At 39.5% G+C, this 22,096-nt stretch overlaps 1 protein-coding gene across 1 annotated transcript in view; it reads left to right on the top strand.

Moving 5' to 3' along the window:
* The window catches only part of LOC122810818 (complement C3-like), a 1,708,896-nt gene that overhangs the window by 1,217,131 nt on the left and 469,669 nt on the right, over positions 1 to 22,096 (top strand). Inside the window, exon 25 of the mRNA XM_044082377.1 lies at positions 6,175 to 6,250. Coding sequence (XP_043938312.1) covers positions 6,175 to 6,250 — 76 coding nt within the window. The remainder of the gene's footprint in view (positions 1 to 6,174; positions 6,251 to 22,096) is intronic.

The following is a 22,096-nucleotide window of genomic DNA, read 5'->3' on the forward strand; positions in this document are numbered from 1 at the left end:
GAGCACTGCTAACCGTCACTGAGCAATGAGAACCACTACGCAAATGCAAGGCTTAAATACGAGCCAAGAGAAACAGGTTTTAAGCTAACTACCAATCAGGAAAACACACAATAAGCTTTCCACCAGCAGTCCCCAACTCAGTCACATTAGATCAGCACACTTCTGATACAAGGTTGCAGAAAAACACCTTCTTAATATGGAATAGCTGGTTTGGGGACCAAAAGTATCAATTGCACACATACTACCTACAACAACCCTACAACTAACAGATACAGTGTCGTACAGTGGACTTAACTACTTAAAGCAGCAGCAGACAATACAGTTTTTTTTATATGGGAGACGTACAAAAATACTTGGAGCCCCTTTGTTTACATCCCAGCTCAGATAGACCAGGTAAACACCAACTGCCACTAGATGAATAATCCCAGTCCTCCTAATGTAAAAGCACAGTAAAGGAGTGTATGGATTGAAATTCTACCACAAGCAAACTTAAAAGATACAAAATGCTACAACAAACAAACTTAAAGATATGGATATAACAGTGTACTTTAAACAGCTTATACAAGTGAGAGCTTATTCAATAAAAGTATTTTGCTTTGTATAAATGAGCCAAGAGCCACTCAGTTGAGCAAAATTTATAAAGGCACTAAAAGCAAAATAAGTTGGTTAATAAGCCCTCCAACCAATAAAACTACATTCAGAAATCTCAATTGTTACCCCAGCCTAAGCAGAACAGGCTACCTCCCCCAGTGAAACAGATGGAAAATCCTCTGACCTCTTCATGTAAAAACAACTGCTTGCTAGAGTGTAAAAATATACTACTTCATCCAACAGCTAGCTGGCTAATGAATTCAGTGCAAGTACATCAGCAGAACAGAAAATGAAAGGCAGAATGCGCTTTTCAATATAAGCACAAGGGAATGAAGATATCAACAGCAGTGTAGAAAAAGAGGCACTTATAACCCATTACATCTGAGTGCCGCCTCCAGGTGCATCTGTAGTTAACTCCTACTGATGCCTCTAGGTGTCAAAAATTGCTTGTTCATATTTGCATCAATAATTCCAAAACCATGTTGTGTACAGGGTTTTAAATTATTTCATCTTAAAGCTCACACAGTGGCAAACTCAACTGCATTAATATTTGACCTCTGTTTAATGCAGGTAAATAGATATTAAGAGCTGTTTTTTATGATATTAATTTATATAGATATAATTTTCACATTTTTCTAAATATCTCAACAACCAAGTAACACAGACAGAACCCCTTAGCCTCACATGAATGCCCTCAGCTAGATGAATACAATTTTGCTGACAGCATATGTGCAACTTGAGTGGTTGCTGAGATGTTGTTAGTTGTTTACAAAATATTACAAACATAATAGTTACTGTTCAAGAAAAAACAGCAGACTTGTCTCACACCTTGTGTAACTTTTGTAAAATTAAAAGGAAAACCACAAGTAATGGTGAAGCATTGTGTCACAGAAAAAGACTTTAATCCAATGGTTTAGCGCTTTCAGCCCAAAAATTAGGCCTTCAACAGAACCTGATTCTGATGAAGGCCTAATTTTTGGCCTGAAAGCACTAAACCAGTGGATTAAAATCTTTTTCTGTGACACAGTGATTCACCATTACTTGTGGTTTTCCTTTTAATAATAGTTACTGTGTTTACTGTGACTTATACAATTCAGTTTATGACCTAGAACCTAAAGAATACTATCTCTATAACAATAGCTTGTGCTGAAGAGTTTGCCATTTATACTTCTTTCATAACCCCCACAATTCCAGAGATATGAACATTTGTTTGAAATGTGAGGTCATAGTTTGAGTTTATCAAAAGGCCCATTAGAAGGTACAGTGTAAACTATTGAGTTTCATTGGATTAAATTAGTTAAGCTTAGTTTACAATAGACAGCTTAAAATCACCAAGTTTACAAAGCAGATCAATGTAGGGGAAGGTAGGTGGGGAAAATCTAACTAGAAATCAAAAGCAGTGCTTAAGTTTATGCAGGCTTGAAATCTTTTGAGAAAAAGACAAAAGCCCTAGAAATTCACTGTGTATTTATGTATTAAGAAACAATTTAATTAAATAAAAACATGTGAAATATGCACCCTAGATAATTTAGGTGTCTATTTTTCACACAGAACAAAAACACCAGGCCAAGCAGATTTCTTAAACAGAAAACAAAATGGAGCAAGTAAAACAGAAAGAAGACTCATCACTCACAGCAGGGACAGCCTTAGCTGAAATAGCACCTTAGGCAAAGTAGTGCGTTGGCTTCCCTTAAGTCCACCCACATCATGTTTATGACACACCCCTATTTGAACCACACCCACAGATAGGTCACTCCCCATGAAAGCCACTCCAGTTTTTCTTTCAATTTTTTAAATGCATGAAAATCATTTTTTTCTGTAACATGTTTTGCATTACCAAGTATGAAGTCCAAAATTAATACCAGATTTCATCTGACAAGTAAAAAAATCCAAAATCAGAGTCAGCTGATCCACACACACACACACACGTGCGCGCGCGCACACACACGCACACACACACACACACACACACACACACACACACACACACACACACACACACAAATGCATACACATCTCAATCTCTTAGTGCAACAAAACTGGACAAAGCCAAAAATAAATAGGAACAGATTATAAATATTGTTCTTGTGAACTTAGAAAATTGCTAGAATAACAAGATTTGTGCTAGTATGCAATTTTCTAAAGGATATAAAGTTGAAAACTCAAATGTCTGTCATTATATAGCAACTTATGAGGAACAGACAAAAATATGGGGCAAAAATCTGGACATTCTGTAAAAACCTCAACAGTTGAGAGATATGCTACCTACCTCTCTCACGCGCACACACACACACACACACACACACACACACACACACACACACACACACACACACACACACACCGTTGGGTAATCTGGGGATTGCCAGTGCATCTACTACATGCCTTGTGGTGTAGAATGAAACTGTACCATTGGCGTAAATTCATATAGGCACAAGGAAGGTATGTGGACTGTATACTGAAAACATGCCATCCAAGAACTGAACCAGAGAATTGAGTACTATGAAGGAATGGCAGTTAAAAAAAAAAGAAAACAAAAATGGTTTTGTTATCTTAAATGGTTTACTATCAAAACATCGAACATCACAGCATAAACCTATCAAAAATGAGGTTTACATGTTCGATGTTCACAATAGTAATCAGTATGAAAGATTGAACACCAAAACATTCAAAGTCTAATTTGACTCCTGCACTCTGGTGTCCATACTGCAATGCATTGACAGTTATTTTTTGCAGGGAGGCAAGCCCCCCTGCACCCCACACATACCCTGCCACTTATATATTCCAACTCTGAGATTGCACTACAGTGCGGAAAAGAGTAAATCTCCCAATCCGCACTGTCCCATGATCTCAGTACAAACATCACCCATGTATGCACCACCTGCCAGACTACATATGGCCGAGAAGGCCATGCCTGACTGCATTGGCTCAATTGCCGTTATGCAATCAGACAATTACATTCGACATTCTCAAAAATCTACTAATGTTTTTTGTGCATTCAGAATGTCAGACAAGTGAGTTTCAACCAAGCCACGAAAATGATACTGATAGTAAACATCTTAAACATAATGTTCAGATCCAACGTATCTTTGAAATCTGCCTGGAAGTTGGCTACCCACATAGGTTTTATTCTTAACTTGTGGAATGTAGTGACAAATATAAAATACAGCTTATTTAGTAATTGAAAATAAAGATGAAAACAGAATGTTTTGCTTGTATGCTGGAGGGTGCTTGGCATTCCATGTCATCCTACTTAGTATGACAAGCATGTGGCTTAAAATGCAAATGAGAGTGAACAGAAACATGCGGGAAAGAAAACGAGACTAAATAAAAAAATCACAGCATTCCAGACCAAATAAAAAAATCACAGAACTCTGGGAGTTTGCTTTTATGGTCATGTTCCTTGTTGACAAGTTACTAGGTAAAGAAACACAGTAGCACACACATAAAAAAGCACCAAAAGACATAGGATTATGCTAACAAAGTACAGTACTGAAAAGGGGAAATGAGCATATTCTTGAGTAAGCTTGGCAGAAATCTAATATTATATTCATAATAAAGTATAATTTATACGACCTTCTGCCTCGAAGAACACATCAATGTTACAACATTCAAAGCTCTACAGTAGAAAAGGCGAGTACATCAGATCTGATGGCAAATATTTTTAAAAGTTTTATTTTTCCATTAGTTATTATTCTGTGTGAAAACATGAGCAGAACCATTACTGAGCTGGTGGAAATACAATGCAGATGCCAGTTAAGAAAATAAATATGTTGAATGAGTGAATTAAATCACACAGCCATACAAGAAGCTTAAAAGAAATATATAGTCATTAAATAACCTTTCTTTACACGTCTAACCCTCGTCTTGTTTATCTCCTCAGCAGCAGCATTTTAGTAAAACCCTCTTCTGCTTATTTCAATTGAAATAAATACAAATCAGTTTTGAAGCTCAAACTTTTAGGGTGGCCACTAGACAATGCAGTTATAATATGCATTGAAATTCTTTTACAATACATTTCCAAACATTACTGTATATTCTTGCAATAACCCCCACATACACATGCACATACACGCACCAGCCTCTCACTTGTCCATTCTTGCTCCACTGCTATATCCAAACATCTTATGCAATTCAAGTTCCATGTGTGGAAAAGAAAGACATAAACAATCAGTTGCACTGGCACAACAGGTGTTTGCGACCTGTTTTAGTCATCAGTGTCTGGGTGACTGGCTGTAAAGAGCATTCTTAAAGTAGAACACCCTTAAAATTTTATTTATTTTTTTTATTAAAAGAAAATCAATTTCCTGGCTGTGACAGGCCATCTACATTTTCCAGACGTTGTCCTGCTGAGAAGAGCACTTTTACAGACTGTCAGACTGGAGAAAATAAAATATAAATAACTTAAAATTGCGCCCGTTATGAGGTTGGACTATAGAGCACCCTAGGCAGTTACCTAGTTCACCTATGCCTAAGGCTGGCTGTGACTCACAACAAAAATATATAGATTTGGTTTTTCTGTCCTCACCCAGCAGAGTATCACCAGCAGTGCTTTAGTTTAAGGAGGCTTGAAACATTTCAGAAAAAGTCAAAGTCCCATAAATTCATGCATGTGTAAGTGTCACTCAAGAAAGACTTTAACCAATGAAAAAACATGTGAAATGTGTAGCCTAGATAATTTAAGTTCCTATCTCTCATATAGAACAAAATCACCAGGCCAAGTAGATTTCTTAAAACAGAAAAAATGGAGCAGGTAAAACAGAAAGCAGCTCTATCATTCACAGACAAAAACATAGGTTTACTTTTTTCACCCAGCAGATAATTACCAGCAGTGCTTTAGTTTATGTGGGCTTGAAATGTTTTTAGAAAACACAAAGACCAAGAAATTCACTGTGTATTCCTTTTTGAACAGTGGCAGTTTTAGTTTTCCAGCAAGATAACAGCTACAGTTTCTTCAGAATCAGTAGTCACCCTGTTTGTTAGATGAAATGTTCTGTTTTATATCTAACTAGATCACATAAACCATACACTTTCAGCCCTGTTGTACTATGCTAGCATTTCTGTTTCTTTTTGTAGTAATATTTTATACCACACAATCACAGGTTCTTCTTTTAAACTTTTTTCTTATAGCCTGCTTTTTTCTGAAATGAAGAGGCTATCAAGGAAAATTCTGCTGCTGAACTTTGAAGACAATATGATGATTGTGCCAGGCAATGCAGTGTACATTAGCGCATTCATTTAAATATCGGTTTCCTCGTGTCTTATATAAAGACACTAGAGAAGTGGTCTGCAGGCATGTGTTTACTGCAGTGGCAGCTTGCTAACTGCTTGAAGCGTTTATGGTTCACCTTAATTATGTGTAACTTACCTGAATAAACAATACCTTGAATAAGGGCTACCTAAACAAAAACATACAAATGCAGCTGAAATGGTACCCCAATTTGCAACCACCTTCCAGCGATTTCCCATTTTCTGTCATTAGAAAATGCAAATAATCAAGGATTTTACAATATATAATGAAATTCTCACCTTCAATTACAAAAACATTTGTATTAATACATGGATTTCTCTTTTGTTTTTCAGGTTACACACAACAACTGGCTTATCGACAGCCCTCCAGTGGTTATGCAGCCTTTATTGGCAGACCGCCAAGCACTTGGTAATAGTGATGACAATGATAATAATAATATTAATTATAAATAATAAAGCTAGAATGATTGATCTTAAAATAAAGCAATGAGAAGCCACGCAAAGACAGTACATGAAACTTGCAGGCAATAATAGCTTAGTAGTCATGTACTAACACCTACAGGTTTATAGGTTCATGGGTTCATAGGTAGGTACTAGGCTATCGGCCCTGGGGCCTATATAAGCCTAGCCGAAAAGGTACCCTGGCTTTCGCCACCCAAGAAAATTATTTACCTGTGCCCCTGTCCAGCAGAGCCACAGAGGTGATCCCCGGGGTGAATTTCCTATTTCCCATCCAATCATCAAGATTCTTCTTGAGGAGTGCTAATGAAGAGCTTTGTTTGATATAGATAGGTAGTTTGTTCCAGAGTATGGGAAGTCTCTGGGGCAGGAATCTATCCCTCCAGCATGTTCTGTTTATTGTGGTGACAAGGTTTAGGTCCCTAGAGCGTGTAGCTCGGAGGGATTGGGATTTCTTTAAGTGGAATATGTCCAACAGCTCTGGGTTTGACATAGCTTTGTATGTTAGGCAGAGATCGCCTCTGAGTAGGTGATATGCGATGGAATAAAGCTGGAGTTTTTTGAGATGGTCTACATAGGGCATCTATATGAGGCTGGTAATCCTCTTTGTGAGGTATTTCTGCGGCCTTTCCAGCTGTTGTAGATGTCTTGTGAGGTAGATACCAAAAGGAGCATTGTACTCTATAATGGGTCTAATAAGTGACGAGTAAAGGGGAAAAATGACCTCATTTTTCCTGGATGAAAAACCTTTTGTGATGAGGTGTGCCACGTAAAAGGATTTCCTGACTACTGTGGTGATGTGATTATCAAAGGAGAGAATACTGTCCACCTGTGTCCCAAGGTCTCTTATCACACTTTCGCTGTGAAACAGACTACCACCTATGTGGTAGCTTATGGGTACAAAGTTTTTACAAAAGGGGATGACAATGCACTTTTTGACATTGAGCTTGAGGCCATGGCTTTGACACCAGGCATCTGTCTCAGTGAGGCCCTTTTGTAGGATATGGCTCCTAGTTTGCAGTTATCTACGAACTTCATTAGCCAAAGACCTTCTGTGTTAGCCTGCACTTCAGAAAAGTAGATACCAAACAGGAGAGGACCCAGGACTGAACCCTGTGGTACTCCACTTGTCACTGTTCTGAAGTCAGATTTGGAGTCTGCTACTTTCACAATGTGGGTTCTGTCAGTGAGCCAGTTGCCAATCCATCTTGTGTCATAGGGATTTATACCTAGTTTAGTGAGTTTATCTATAATTCCAGAGTGGGGATGGTGCCAAAAGCCTTGACAAGATCTGGATAAGCTGTGTGAACCACCTTACCCTCGTCTAAGGCTTTGGTGACTGCTTCAAAGAAGTCTATCAGGTTTAGGAGACATGATCTGCCTTTTACAAACATGAACTGGGTAAATCCAGAGTTTGGAGATTACCAATGTCATTGTTTATAAGTTCCATGATGATACATTCCATGGCCTTGCAGACCAGGCTCATTAGGCTAATGGGGCGGTAGTTCCCGGGGTCCATGGTTGCTCACCCTTTGTGGAATGAGATAACCATCACTGTGCACCGTTCAGTGGGCACAAAGCCTGAGGTTAGACTATGACTGAATATGGTGCTTAGGTGGGGTGCCAGTTCATTCTGTAGTTCATGTAGAACGCAGCCTGGAATATTGTCAGGTCCCATGGATGCTGTGTTCTTGGCTTTGGAGAGTGTAGTTTTTACCTGTGCAGTCGTGATTACAGGAATTTTACATTCTTCCGGTATAGAGATGGGCCCTTTAGGGGGTGAAAGGGGGGGGTAAAGTTAGCACTGAACCTATCTGCTAGGATGTTGGCAATGTCAGTTGGTTCTGTATATTTTGTGCCATTGTGCTGTAACTCAGAGCAGATCTGAGTGTTGCCATTGAGATTCTGTGTTTATAGATTAGTACTAGGCTAACTGCCCTTGTGGGCCATTTCAAGCCTAGCCAATTAATCCATGTTAGAATCATACCCTATACCCTATGTGTGTAAGACAAATATTTTAACCATTAAGCCAACCTCACTCTGGTTGTGTTTGGCTATGTTAAGGAAGTTTAAGATGGCATCGCAGAGAGGTCAAGAACAAAACAGGAGTAGGTGCAGTTGTTATTAAATCTGAAGGCAAAAATATATTATTTATATTTGGTTGCTCATATCAAGTCTGCATTATCTATTTTATTTATAGTAGTGTATATTGTCAAACAATCAAAATAACAACATGCTAAGGTGATGAAATGATCATGTGCCACTTTCAGAATGTACCTTTCCTTCAGAAGTTTTCTAGTTGTTTCTATTACCAAATGTATTAGAGATTCTATAATCCCAGATTGGGGAGGGGAAAGTTTTAGCATAGTTCTGACTGTTTCTCCAAGCTTATGAGATCTGGGAGTTAGTAGAGAAAACTTGCAGGGGATGTGGAAGAGACAAGGGGGCATGCCCTCCTGCAAAAAAAAAACAAAAAAAACAAAACAACCCCTCCCCCCCAAAAAAAACACTTGTTTGAATATATGTTTCTCTTCAAAGGCATGCATGTGTGTGTGTGTGTGTGTGTGTGTGTGTGTGTGTGTGTGTGTGTGTGTGTGGAATAAATGAGTGTGTGTTTTTATGTGTGTGGAATGAATGTGTGTTTGTGTGTGTGTGTGTGTGTGTGTGTGTGTATGTGTGTGTGTGTGTGTGTGTGTGTGTGTGTGTGTGTGTGTGTGTGTGTGTGTGTGTGTGTAATAAATGAGTGTGCATGTGTTTGTATGTCTGCATGCATATGCGTGTGTGTGTGTGTGTGTGTGTGTGTGTGTGTGTGCGCGCGCGCGCGCGCGTGCGTTTTGTGCAAATTCGTGTAGATTTTGAAGTAGAATGCTAGCCAAAATTGTTTCTTATTGACTGTGCCTCATCATATCTGTATTAGATGAGGTGCCCTCAATTCCATATATAATGAAAGGAGAAGACATGGAAGGTTATAAAACAGATTTATTCAGTAAGAGTCGATAAGGGTCATAGTACATGCTAATGTAAATGACAATTACAGCCAGCTCTGGATGCCAGTTACAAATCAAACAATAGCAGTACTCAAAATATTGTAATAGTCATAGCAAATGGGGGAGATGTCCTAAGTTCAAATGGTGGTACGTTTTGTGTACTCTTCATTCGCCAAGTTACATGACCAGGAGCTATGTACCTCCATGTTGAGGAATGTGAGAAATCATCATGCTAAAACTAGTTTTGTAACAATGAGTTTTGGAGTCACAATAAAATTAAATCTGTAAAAACTTTAGATGCTTACATTGTTTCTAGCCTTTTGCTCTTATTTTATTGCAGTTTTTTTTTACTTTAAGTTAAGATGTTTTTTCTTAATTTTTGAGGGATGGAACGTTTGTAAAATTTCTCTTGCATTCTTTGAATGTGATTATCTCTGCCTAAACTGTTGTAGGAGCAGACAGGTAACCTCTTTTTTATTTACGGTAAACATATCAGGACAAAATTAAATGCATGATGCCTAAAAGGTCAAACTGCCATATAACTTATTTTGCATTTTTTCCAATATTACCCCTGATGTGGTTAAAACCCAGTGGCTGAAGAACTGCCTACCTTTTATTATAATTTGAATTTAGAAATTTTAGAAGCTCATCCCTGTTTTATTGTGTCTACTCACGTATAATTTCTCCCTTTAGAGAAATAAACTTTCACTTACTCCCTTATTCTAATATGTTCCCACCTAGTATGTACACACAACAGTACCTGCAGCAATAACCCCTTTTTCAAGCTTACTTTAAAATCTACAACACCTAAGGTATGACTCCCAGTGTGCTCCTCAGGATCCAGCTTGGTATCAGTGCTATTTTACTGATCCTGATGAGAGAAGGAACAAATGGAGATTGAATCCGAGGTGTGTATGTTTAGGAAGTATGTGTGAAACTTCCTTGAATGGTCTGTTTGCCATTATTGTGAGAAACTCCATGCCATTACACAGTTTTGTACACTTTTATGCTAAAAGCTGAATATGCTGCACACTACATGTACAGATACTGCTCCTGTCACCATGGTTGAACATGCTACATGTACAAATAGTGCTCCTATCATCATGGCTGACCATGCTACACATTACATGTACAAATACTGCTCCTATCATCATGGCTGAACATGTTACATGCTACATGTACAGATACTGCACCCATCATCATGGCTGACCATGCTACACACTACATGCACAGATACTGCTGTTATCATCATGGCTGAACATTCTACACACGACATATACAGATACTGCTCCCATCATCATGGCTGACCATGCTACACACTACATGTACAGATACTGTTCCTATCATCATGGCTAAACATGTTACATGCAACATGTACAGATACTGCTCCCATCATCATGGCTGACCATGTTACACGCTACATGTAGAGATACCGCTCCTATCATCATGGCTAAACGAGTTACATGCAACATGTACAGATACTGCTCCTATCATCATGGCTGACCATGCTACACACTACATGTACAGATACTGCTCCTATCATCATGGCTAAACATGTTACATGCAACATGTACAGATACTGCTCCTATCATTATGGCTGAACATGCTACACACTACACAGGTTCATAGGTAGGTACTAGGCTATTGGCCCTAGGACCTATATAAGCCTTGCCAAAAGGTACCTTGGCTTTCGCCACCCAAGAAAATAGTTTTTCTGTGCCACTGTCGAGCAGAGCCACAGAAGTGATCCCCGGGGTATATTTCCTATCTCCCATCCAGTCATCAAGATTTTTCTTGAAGAGTGCTAATGAGGAGCTTTGTTTGATATAGATAGGTAGTTTGTTCCAGAGTATGGAAAGTCTCTGGGACAGGAATCTATCCCTTCAGCATGTTCTGTTTATTGTGGTGACAAGGTTTAGGACCCTAGTGCGTGTAGCTCGGAGGGTTTGGGATTTCTTTAAGTGGAGCATGTCCAAACGCTTTGGGTTTGACATAGCTTTGTGCGTTAGGCAGAGATCACCTTTGAGTAGGCAATATGCAACGGAGTAAAGCTGCTGTTTTTTGAGACGGTCTGCGTAGGGCATCTGTTTGAGGATGGTAATCCTCTTTGTGAGTTATTTCTGTGGCCTTTCCAGTTGTTGTAGATGTCTTGTGAGGTACATACCAAAAGGGGTATTGTACTTTATAATGGGTCTAAAGAGTGACGAGTAGAGGGAAACAATGACCTCCTTTTTTCATGGATGAAAAACCTTTTATGATGAGGTGTGCCACGTAGAAGGATTTCCTGACTACTGTGGTGATGTGATTATCAAAGGAGAGACTACTGTCCACCTGTATCTCAAGGTCTCTTATCACACTTTCGGTGTTAAGTAGACTACTGCCTATGTGGTAGTTCATGGGCACAGAGTTTTTACCAAAAGGGATGACAATGCACATTTTGGCATTGAGCTTGAGGCCATGGCTTTGACACCAGGCATCTGTCTCAGCTAAGCCCTTTTGTAGGATGTCTACATCTTTTAGAGTTTTGACTATGGCTCCTAGTTTGCAGTCATCTGCAAACTTCATTAGCCAAAGACCTTCTGTGTTAGCCTGTACTTCAGAGAAGTAGATACCAAACAGGAGAGGACCCAAGACTGAATCCTGTGGTACTCCACTTGTCACTGGTCTGAAGTTGGATTTGGAGTCAGCTACTTTCACAGTGTGGGTTCTGTCAGTGAGCCATTTGGCAACCCATCTTGTGACATAGGGATTTATACCTAGTTTAGTGAGTTTATATATAATTCCAGAGTGGAGGATGGTTTTGAAAGCCTTGGCGAGATCTAGATAGGCTGTGTGAACCACCTTACCCTCATCTACAGCTTTGGTGACCACTTCAAAGAAGTCTATCAGTTTTAGGAAACATGACCTGCCTTTTACAAACCCGAACTGGGTGGTGTCCACAGTTTGGAGATTACCAATGTCAGTGTTTATAAGTTCCATGATAATACATTCCATAGCCTTGCAGACCAGGCTCATCAGGCTAATGGGGTTGTAGTTTCTGGGGTCCGTGGTGGCTCCCCCTTTGTGGAGTGGAATAACCGTCACTGTGCACCATTCAGTGGGCACATAGCCTGAGGTGAGGCTATGATTGAACATGGTACTTAGGTGGGGTGCCAGTTCATTCTGTAGTTCATGCAGAACGCAGCCTAGGATGTTGTCAGGTCCTATGGATGCTGTGTTCTTGGCTTTGGAGAGTGTGTTTTTTACCTGTGCAGCTGTGATTACAGGAACTGTGCATTCTTCCGGTATAGAGATGGGCCCTTTAGGGGATGAGAGGGGGGTAAAGTTAGCACTGAACCTATCTGCCAGGATGTTGGCAATATCAGTTGGTTCTGTATATTTAGTGCCATTATGCTGTAACTCAGAGCAGATCTGAGTGTTGCCGTTGAGATTCTTGACATAGCTATAGAATGCTTTGTGGTTGTCTTTAGAGTCAGTGGTGATTTTGTTTTCTTAACTGGCTTTGGAGGATTTTATGAGGGATCTCAGCTTCTTACTGAGGCTGACCAGGGAGTTCCTCCAATCATGAGATTTTACTCTTTTTTTGCAACAGTTTCTTTCTTCTGTTGTAGAGTTTGTTTATGGCAGGGGACCACCAGATTGGCTTCCTTTTTTGGGGGGATAGCATCTTGGATCTGTTAGGGATTGCATGATCCATACAGTCATGTAAGTGCTTATAAAGTGCATTTGTGTAGGATTCAGCAGTCATACCTCTATTGTCCATCAGCATGGGTGTCGTGAAGTTTGCCACTTCTGTCTTAAGAAGCATGAAGTTGGCTTTGGAGAATTTTTTTACAGTGGTTTCCCTAATGGGGGGTGGGGGAGGGATGTGGATGTCTAGGGTGATTAGCTTGTGGTCAGATATGACCAATGAGGAATTGACCTCTGGTGTGGAGCACCGGTTGCCCATGTTGGTAATAACCAGGTCTAGGATATTGCTGCCCCTAGTGGGGCTGTGGATAAGTTGATCTAAGGCATTGGAATTTATGAATTCCAGAAAATGTTGAGCACAAGAGTTGGTACATGAGTAGTTTTCCCAGTTAATGGTGGCATAGTTGAAATCGCCCATTATTATGGTGTTAGGTTGTACCCTAATATTTTCCAGTGTATCAAGAAATGAGGAGTGGGAATCCTGGGGCATGGTGGGGTATCTATAGCAAGCTACAATTTGGATTGTGGTCTTGCCCAGAGTTAGTTGAACTTGGATAATCTTGGATGCATTATGCTGAGCAACTAGCCTGGAGGTGTGGATATCCTTAATGAATATGTACACGCCTCCACCTTTCGTGATTCAGTCCAGGTTAGGTGGCCAAAAGGTGTGGTATGAATTATAGCCTGGTAATGCAAGGATACTCTCTGGAGCCTTGAACCAGGTCTCTATCACTGCACAGATGTTGATGTTCTCCATTTTAAGGAGTGCATCAAGTGAGTGCATTTTGAGGTTAGACTTCTAGTATTGAGTAGCAAAACCCTCAGATTTTGCTTGCTTGTACCTGTTACGGTGGTGAATTTGTCATTTGAGCCTTGCCTAAAAATGGCACAGGGGTGGCTAGAGGCTTAGCCAGTATCTGGAATCCCAGGGCTGACAGGTGCAGGCCGTCTCTGGCAAAGCATCGTGGTTTGTCGATCATGTCATCCCAGGCAGATACTGGATCCCATTAGAATGACAGCAGAAGCTGAGCCAATTGTTGAAGTCAATCATTTTGTCCTTGTACTGTGGTATCATTCTGGGTGATGGCAGGATGCTACTTAGGGCTAGGGTCATACCTGCCTGGGCTACAATATCGGACAGCTCCTCCATGTCCCTTTTCATGTAGTCCAGGGAGGTATGTCTCAGGTCATTCACACCAACATGGACAATGACAGAGTCATAGTTGTATTTGTTGTGGAGTGACCTGAGTGCATGCATTATGTGGCAGATCCTGGCACTCGACAGGAAGCTGACAGTAATTTTCTCCTTGTTTAGCCTGGTGAGTGAAACATCAAGTACAGATACTGTTCCTATCATCATGACTGAACATGCTACACACTACATATACAGATACTGCTCCTATCATCATGGCTGACCATGCTACACACTACATGTACAGATATTGCTCCCATCATCATGGCTGATCATGCTACACACTAAACGTACAGATACTGCTGCTATCCTCATGACTAAACATGCTACATGTGCAGATACTGCTCTTATCATCATGGCTGAACACGTTACATGCTACATGGCTGAACATGCTACATGTGCAGATACATCTCCTATCATTATGGCTGAACACACTTCACGCTACATGTACAGATACTGCTCCTATCATAATGGCTAAACATGCTATACCCTCATGTACAGATACTGCTCCTATCATCATGGGTTCACAGTTGGCTTATAGCCCATCCCTTGCCATTCTCCTAATTCTAAGAGTTTAAGGAAATGTAGCAACGGGGTCATGTTTAATGGTAATTCTTTACTTCTGGGCCACGCTGAAAACATATGCAAGGGATGAAACTGGTTAAAAAATTTTTGAGGTTCATCTTTTGACAACACCTGCTTCAGTAAACAACAGCATATCAACATGTGCTGACATAGTTAAAAAACTTTGGCCTAAGCCTCTCATTCCCCAGCATAGCAATTGTCAGCCATCGGGATATTCATACGTATCACTATATCACTATCCACATCTCCTGTCCCATATACCTTTTTGCTAGTCAACATAACTGCAACCTCCTCCACAAGATCCCATAGGCCTTCAGAGAGTGAACATGTTCTAGTTACTGGTGTTTCCATAGTCAGGCACAGCGATGCTGCACTTACCCAAATGACAAGGAAAGGGTTACAGAAAGTTGTCTCTCTGGTATAAGGATTAAGAATGTTACTCATTCTTAGAAGCCTTCATGGCCCTTCATGGTCCTAAATATGTGTATGACCTTATTGTTACCCATATGTGAGTGAATGATCATCTAATCCCACCCACTTCACATGATACAAAGAGACACTACTAATTCCTCTTCTTCCATGTTTCTAAGAAAAGAATGTCTTTGGTGCTGAACAGTGTTCTGGCAGGTTTACTATCAAAATGTCGACATTCAAAACAAATTCTGCTCTGAACGTTGAACCATAATGTCGAATCCATCAATACTAATTAGGTTTAAATGTTGAATCAAATGAATGAAAGGGCATAGCAAAATTAATTTAAAATGGGTGGCGAAAGCCAAACACACTCTGGCTAGGCTTATAAATGCCCTAGGGCAGATAGCCGAATATGAACCTATGAACCTATGAACCTATGAACCTATGAATTCAGCAGATTTGACATTTAGATCAAATTAGCGAACTGGATATCTGCATAGGAGCTAAAGTAAGTATAGCTCCTACCCAGCAAATTCACTGTTTTGCAGGGAGCCAAGCCCTCTGCACCACAATGTGGGGGGTGGTGCACCCCACACCCCCCTGCTAAATATACATTCCATCTCCGAGAGCGCACTACAGTGAGGAAAGGGATGGATTTCCCAGTCCACACTGTACAGCAAACTGTACTCCTGACATCAAGGTTCATATCAGTGAATGCACAGTGGCATTCACTGATATGAACTATCTTGCTCAAATAACATTCAACAACACAGAAATTGTCCAACCAAATTTCGATATTTTTGTGTTCACTGAACGTTACTTCACCATTTTGATAGTAAACCATTCTGGCTTCACCAAGAATGAAGCCAACATTTTGAGTTAAACTAGTAGCTTTAGCAAGAAGCTAGTTAGTTGGTATCATTCTAGGGGGATCCAGTATGTGTTTCCCTGGGATGGAATGGTTAACTGACCCAAACGGCTTGCCATAGAAGAGCTTCACCTCTCATCTTGTGGCATCTCCTTACTGGATAAATCCTTTGTTGCCCCCACAGTACCATCATCATCATAATCACCCCCTGTTTTTCTCATTATCTACATGGGGTTGGGGTATCATGTTAACTGTCACCATTTCAATTCAGTGCCACTCTCGTAACTTCAACAGCCAAGCCTGACTGTCACAGGTCTTACCGGTATCCCCGCCCCTTAGGCCTTGCCTCTCATTTCAAGGAGGGCCAGGTCTGTTATTCCAGGGGGTAGATTTCTAAACACCATCCAGTTTTCCAGCTCCTTTGTAAATGCAGAATGTCACACCTGGAGAGAGAGATAGAGAGAGACTATATTCTACAGAAGTGGTAGGTGATGAGTAGCAAATCTAGCCCACTTGCAGGAGTAGATGTATATCTCCAGCCCTGGTGTTAACTGGACTGTTTGATTTTTAAGGTACAAGTGTTTGTGGACTGCTGGATTCCCAATAGCCCTATAAGCAGCACATGTCACGTCTAATGAACCTATAAGAAACTAAGTCAAGGGATAAAGCCACCACTTTGTCATTCCGTCAGATATTTTAGGCCTCTGGTCATTACAGTTACAAACCTCTGAGGTCTTTCTGATTGTCTGATATGCTTAGAAGGTACATCCCAAAGAAGATGTGGTATTCAATGATGGGTCTAAGCAATGGAAAAGGACAAAGCAGTGAGGATTTCTTTTGAAATACATTTTTGCTATGAGCTGTGCAATGTTAAAAAGATTTCCTAAACACCATTGTAGTGTGATGACCAAATATCAGAGAGATGTCCAACCATGTGCCCAGGTCTCTCACAAACTTTTCACTTTGAAGTGGTCTGTTATCTATGCTATAGGGTGGAGCTAGGGGATACCTACAAAAAGTTGCAATGTTGCACGTTTTGCCATTCAGTTTTAGCCCAGTTTAAATGCACCAGCTATTGACAAGTCTAAGCTCATGCTGGAGTGCACGAATCTCAGAAGTGGACTTGACAATGACGTCTAGACTTTAGTCATCCAATAACTTTGTTATCAAATGATTCTCTTTTGATAATTGGAGATCTAAGAAGTAAATGCCAAAAACCAGAGGTCCCAACAGAGATCCCTGCCAAACTGCATTGGTCACCATCATGCTGTTTGAAGATACACCTCCTACTCTTACTGTGTGGGTCATTTGACTATCCACCTAACCATGTATGGGTCAGTTTGGAACTCTCCCAGCTTACTTATAACATTTAAATGAGATGTGGTATTAAATGCCTTGGTTAGGTCAAGGTACACTGTGTGTACAGCTTGTTAACAGTCGACAGCTTCAGTAACCACTGTGTGTACAGCTTATTAACAGTCTACAGCTTCAGTAACCACTGTGTGTACAGCTTAACAGTCTACATCTTCAGTAACCACTGTGTGTACAGCTTAACAGTCTACAGCTTCATTAACCACAGTGTCTACAGCTTGTTAACAGTCTATAGCTTCAGTAACCGCTGTGTATACAGCTTGTTAACAGTCTACAGCTTCAGTAACCACTGTGTGCACAGCTTGTTAACAGTCTACAGCTTCAGTAACCACAGTGTCTACAGCTTGTTAACAGTCTATAGCTTCAGTAACCGCTGTGTATACAGCTTGTTAACAGTCTACAGCTTCAGTAACCACTGTGTGCACAGCTTGTTAACAGTCTGCAGCTTCATTAATCACTGTGTGTACAGTTTGTTAGCAGTCTACAGCTTCAGTAACCACTGTGTGTACAGCCTGTTAACAGTTTACAGGTTAAGTAACTCTCAAAGTTTAATAGGTTCATTAGACAGGATCTACCCTTGGTAAAGCTGAACTGCTGGAGGCTGAGTCTGATAATATTTTTTATATGATATTTTATTATGTCATTTATGATACTTTACATGCCTTAGCACATCAGACTTGTTAGACTGATGAGTCTAAAATTCTTGGGGTCTCTGGTGTGCCCAACGTTGTGCGGTGGCATCAGAACAATTGTACTTCATGTCTGTGGGACAAAGCCAGTTGGTAGGTGCAGCTGAGGAATTGGTCCAGCGATACATGATCAGTACTATTATATTAGACAGCCAGGGCTGTTGTCAGGTCATACAGATAAGGTATTCTTTGTGCTGGTGAGTACCTTCATTACATGCTCTTTTGTGATGGTTGGTGGATTGATTCCTTCAGGGGTAAATGTCTTTGGAATAGATGTCTCTGGGATGAAGTTAGCATTGAATTTATTAGCCAGTACAGTGACAATATTCAAGGGATTAGAGTAGTGCCTTGCACACATGATTTCAGTGCAAAGACAGCACTCTCTTTTTGTCAAGTTTCAGTAAACACTACATGTTCAGGTATACATGTGTTAGAGAACCCATTGTTTTACTGAAAAATGCGCATAATATTGTACTTTAACTTGTAAATGTCCAGGTAACTCTGAATAAAACTCCTATAGATCTCCCTAGGTGTTCCCTTCTGACCATACTGATTATGTAATTCAGATAAAAAAGACCTCCATAAAACAGAATGCACATATTAAGTGTGACTTTAACTATCACACTATAAACTGATATATCTGGTAGTTACCACAGATGATGAAGACGATGAACTATGAATGAGCTGTTTTCTTCAGTACTGAGTTTGATTCTTTCGACCTCACTTGGTCTACTGTGTGGTTCTGAGCAAGCAACTTAACTAAATAGTACTCTGGGGCATTTAGGAAAATAGGATGCACTCCTCGCTGCTCTCCTAAATCACGTATGAGTAACTCCCTATGAAACCTCCTCTGAATCTATACAAGTAGTAATAAGGATAAATATCTGACACACCAACTGTTTAAAATACACAAACCAAAGCAGCAGCAAGGAAAGCAGATGAATGTGTAGCCAGCACAGCAACAAGGTCCAAAATACTCTTGTATTAAAACGTAGTCTAATAATCCACAAAGTCAGCACAGCAACAAGGTCCAAAATACTCTTGTATTAAAACGTAGTCTAATAATCCACAAAGTCAGCACAGCAACAAGGTCCAAAATACTCTTGTATTAAAACGTAGTCTAATAATCCACAAAGTCAGCACAGCAACAAGGACCAAAATACTTTTGTATTAAAACGTAGTCTAATAATCCACAAAGTCAGCACACCAACAAGGACCAAAATACTCTTGTATTAAAACGTAGTCTAATAATCCACAAAGTCAGCACAGCAACAAGGTCCAAAATACTCTTGTATTAAAACGTAGTCTAATAATCCACAAAGTCAGCACAGCAACAAGGTCCAAAATACTCTTGTATTAAAACGTAGTCTAATAATCCACAAAGTCAGCACAGCAACAAGGACCAAAATACTCTTGTATTAAAACATACTCTAATAATCCACAAAGTCAGCACAGCAACAAGGACCAAAATACTCTTGTATTAAAACGTAGTCTAATAATCCACAAAGTCAGCACAGCAACAAGGTCCAAAATACTCTTGTATTAAAACGTAGTCTAATAATCCACAAAGTCAGCACACCAAAAAGGACCAAAATACTGTTGTATTAAAACGTAGTCTAATAATCCACAAAGTCAGCACAGCAACAAGGTCCAAAATACTCTTGTATTAAAACGTAGTCTAATAATCCACAAAATCAGCACACCAAAAAGGACCAAAATACTCTTGTATTAAAACGTAGTCTAATAATCCACAAAGTCAGCACAGCAGCAAGGACCAAAATACTCTTGTATTAAAACGTAGTCTAATAATCCACAAAGTCAGCACACCAAAAAGGACCAAAATACTCTTGTATTAAAACGTAGTCTAATAATCCACAAAGTCAGCACAGCAACAAGGTCCAAAATACTCTTGTATTAAAGCGTAGTCTAATAATCCACAAAGTCAGCACAGCAACAAGGACCAAAATACTCTTGTATTAAAATGTAGCCTAATAATCCACAAAGTCAGCACAGCAACAAGGTCCAAAATACTCTTGTATTAAAACGTAGTCTAATAATCCACAAAGTCAGCACAGCAACAAGGACCAAAATACTCTTGTATTAAAACGTAGTCTAATAATCCACAAAGTCAGCACACCAACAAGGACCAAAATACTCTTGTATTAAAACGTAGTTTAATAATCCACAAAGTCAGCACAGCAACAAGGACCAAAATACTCTTGTATTAAAATGTAGTCTAATAATCCACAAAGTCAGCACAGCAGCAAGGAACAAAATACTCTTGTATTAAAACGTAGTTTAATAATCCACAAAGTCAGCACACCAACAAGGACCAAAATACTCTTGTATTAAAACGTAGTTTAATAATCCACAAAGTCAGCACACCAACAACCCCCAAAATACTCTTGTATTAAAACGTAGTCTAATAATCCACAAAGTCAGCACAGCAACAAGGACCAAAATACTCTTGTATTAAAATGTAGTCTAATAATCCACAAAGTCAGCACAGCAACAAGGACCAAAATACTCTTGTATTAAAACGTACTCTAATAATCCACAAAGTCAGCACAGCAACAAGGACCAAAATACTCTTGTATTAAAACGTAGTCTAATAATCCACAAAGTCAGCACAGCAACAAGGTCCAAAATACTCTTGTATTAAAACGTAGTCTAATAATCCACAAAGTCAGCACACCAAAAAGGACCAAAATACTCTTGTATTAAAACGTAGTCTAATAATCCACAAAGTCAGCACAGCAACAAGGTCCAAAATACTCTTGTATTAAAACGTAGTCTAATAATCCACAAAGTCAGCACACCAAAAAGGACCAAAATACTCTTGTATTAAAACGTAGTCTAATAATCCACAAAGTCAGCACAGCAACAAGGACCAAAATACTCTTGTATTAAAACGTAGTCTAATAATCCACAAAGTCAGCACACCAAAAAGGACCAAAATACTCTTGTATTAAAACGTAGTCTAATAATCCACAAAGTCAGCACACCAACAAGGACCAAAATACTCTTGTATTAAAACGTAGTCTAATAATCCACAAAGTCAGCACAGCAACAAGGACCAAAATACTCTTGTATTAAAACGTAGTCTAATAATCCACAAAGTCAGCACAGCAACAAGGACCAAAATACTCTTGTATTAAAACGTAGTTTAAAAATCCACAAAGTCAGCACACCAACAAGGACCAAAATACTCTTGTATTAAAACGTAGTTTAATAATCCACAAAGTCAGCACACCAACAAGGACCAAAATACTCTTGTATTAAAACGAAGTTTAATAATCCACAAAGTCAGCACAGCAACAAGGACCAAAATACTCTTGTATTAAAACGTAGTCTAATAATCCACAAAGTCAGCACAGCAACAAGGACCAAAATACTCTTGTATTAAAACGTAGTTTAATAATCCACAAAGTCAGCACACCAACAAGGACCAAAATACTCTTGTATTAAAACGTAGTTTAATAATCCACAAAGTCAGCACACCAACAAGGACCAAAATACTCTTGTATTAAAACGTAGTCTAATAATCCACAAAGTCAGCACAGCAACAAGGACCAAAATACTCTTGTATTAAAATGTAGTCTAATAATCCACAAAGTCAGCACACCAAAAAGGACCAAATACTCTTGTATTAAAACGTAGTCTAATAATCCACAAAGTCAGCACAGCAACAAGGTCCAAAATACTCCTGTATTAAAACGTAGTCTAATAATCCACAAAGTCAGCACAGCAACAAGGTCCAAAATACTCTTGTATTAAAACGTAGTCTAATAATCCACAAAGTCAGCACAGCAACAAGGTCCAAAATACTCTTGTATTAAAACGTAGTCTAATAATCCACAAAGTCAGCACAGCAACAAGGACCAAAATACTCTTGTATTAAAACGTAGTCTAATAATCCACAAAGTTAGCACAGCAACAAGGACCAAAATACTCTTGTATTAAAACGTAGTCTAATAATCCACAAAGTCAGCACAGCAAC

The sequence above is a fragment of the Protopterus annectens genome, chromosome 9.part0 (genome assembly GCF_019279795.1).
Source record: "Protopterus annectens isolate FY-2018-M chromosome 9.part0, PAN1.0, whole genome shotgun sequence".
NCBI classification, from domain to species: Eukaryota; Metazoa; Chordata; order Ceratodontiformes; family Protopteridae; genus Protopterus; species Protopterus annectens.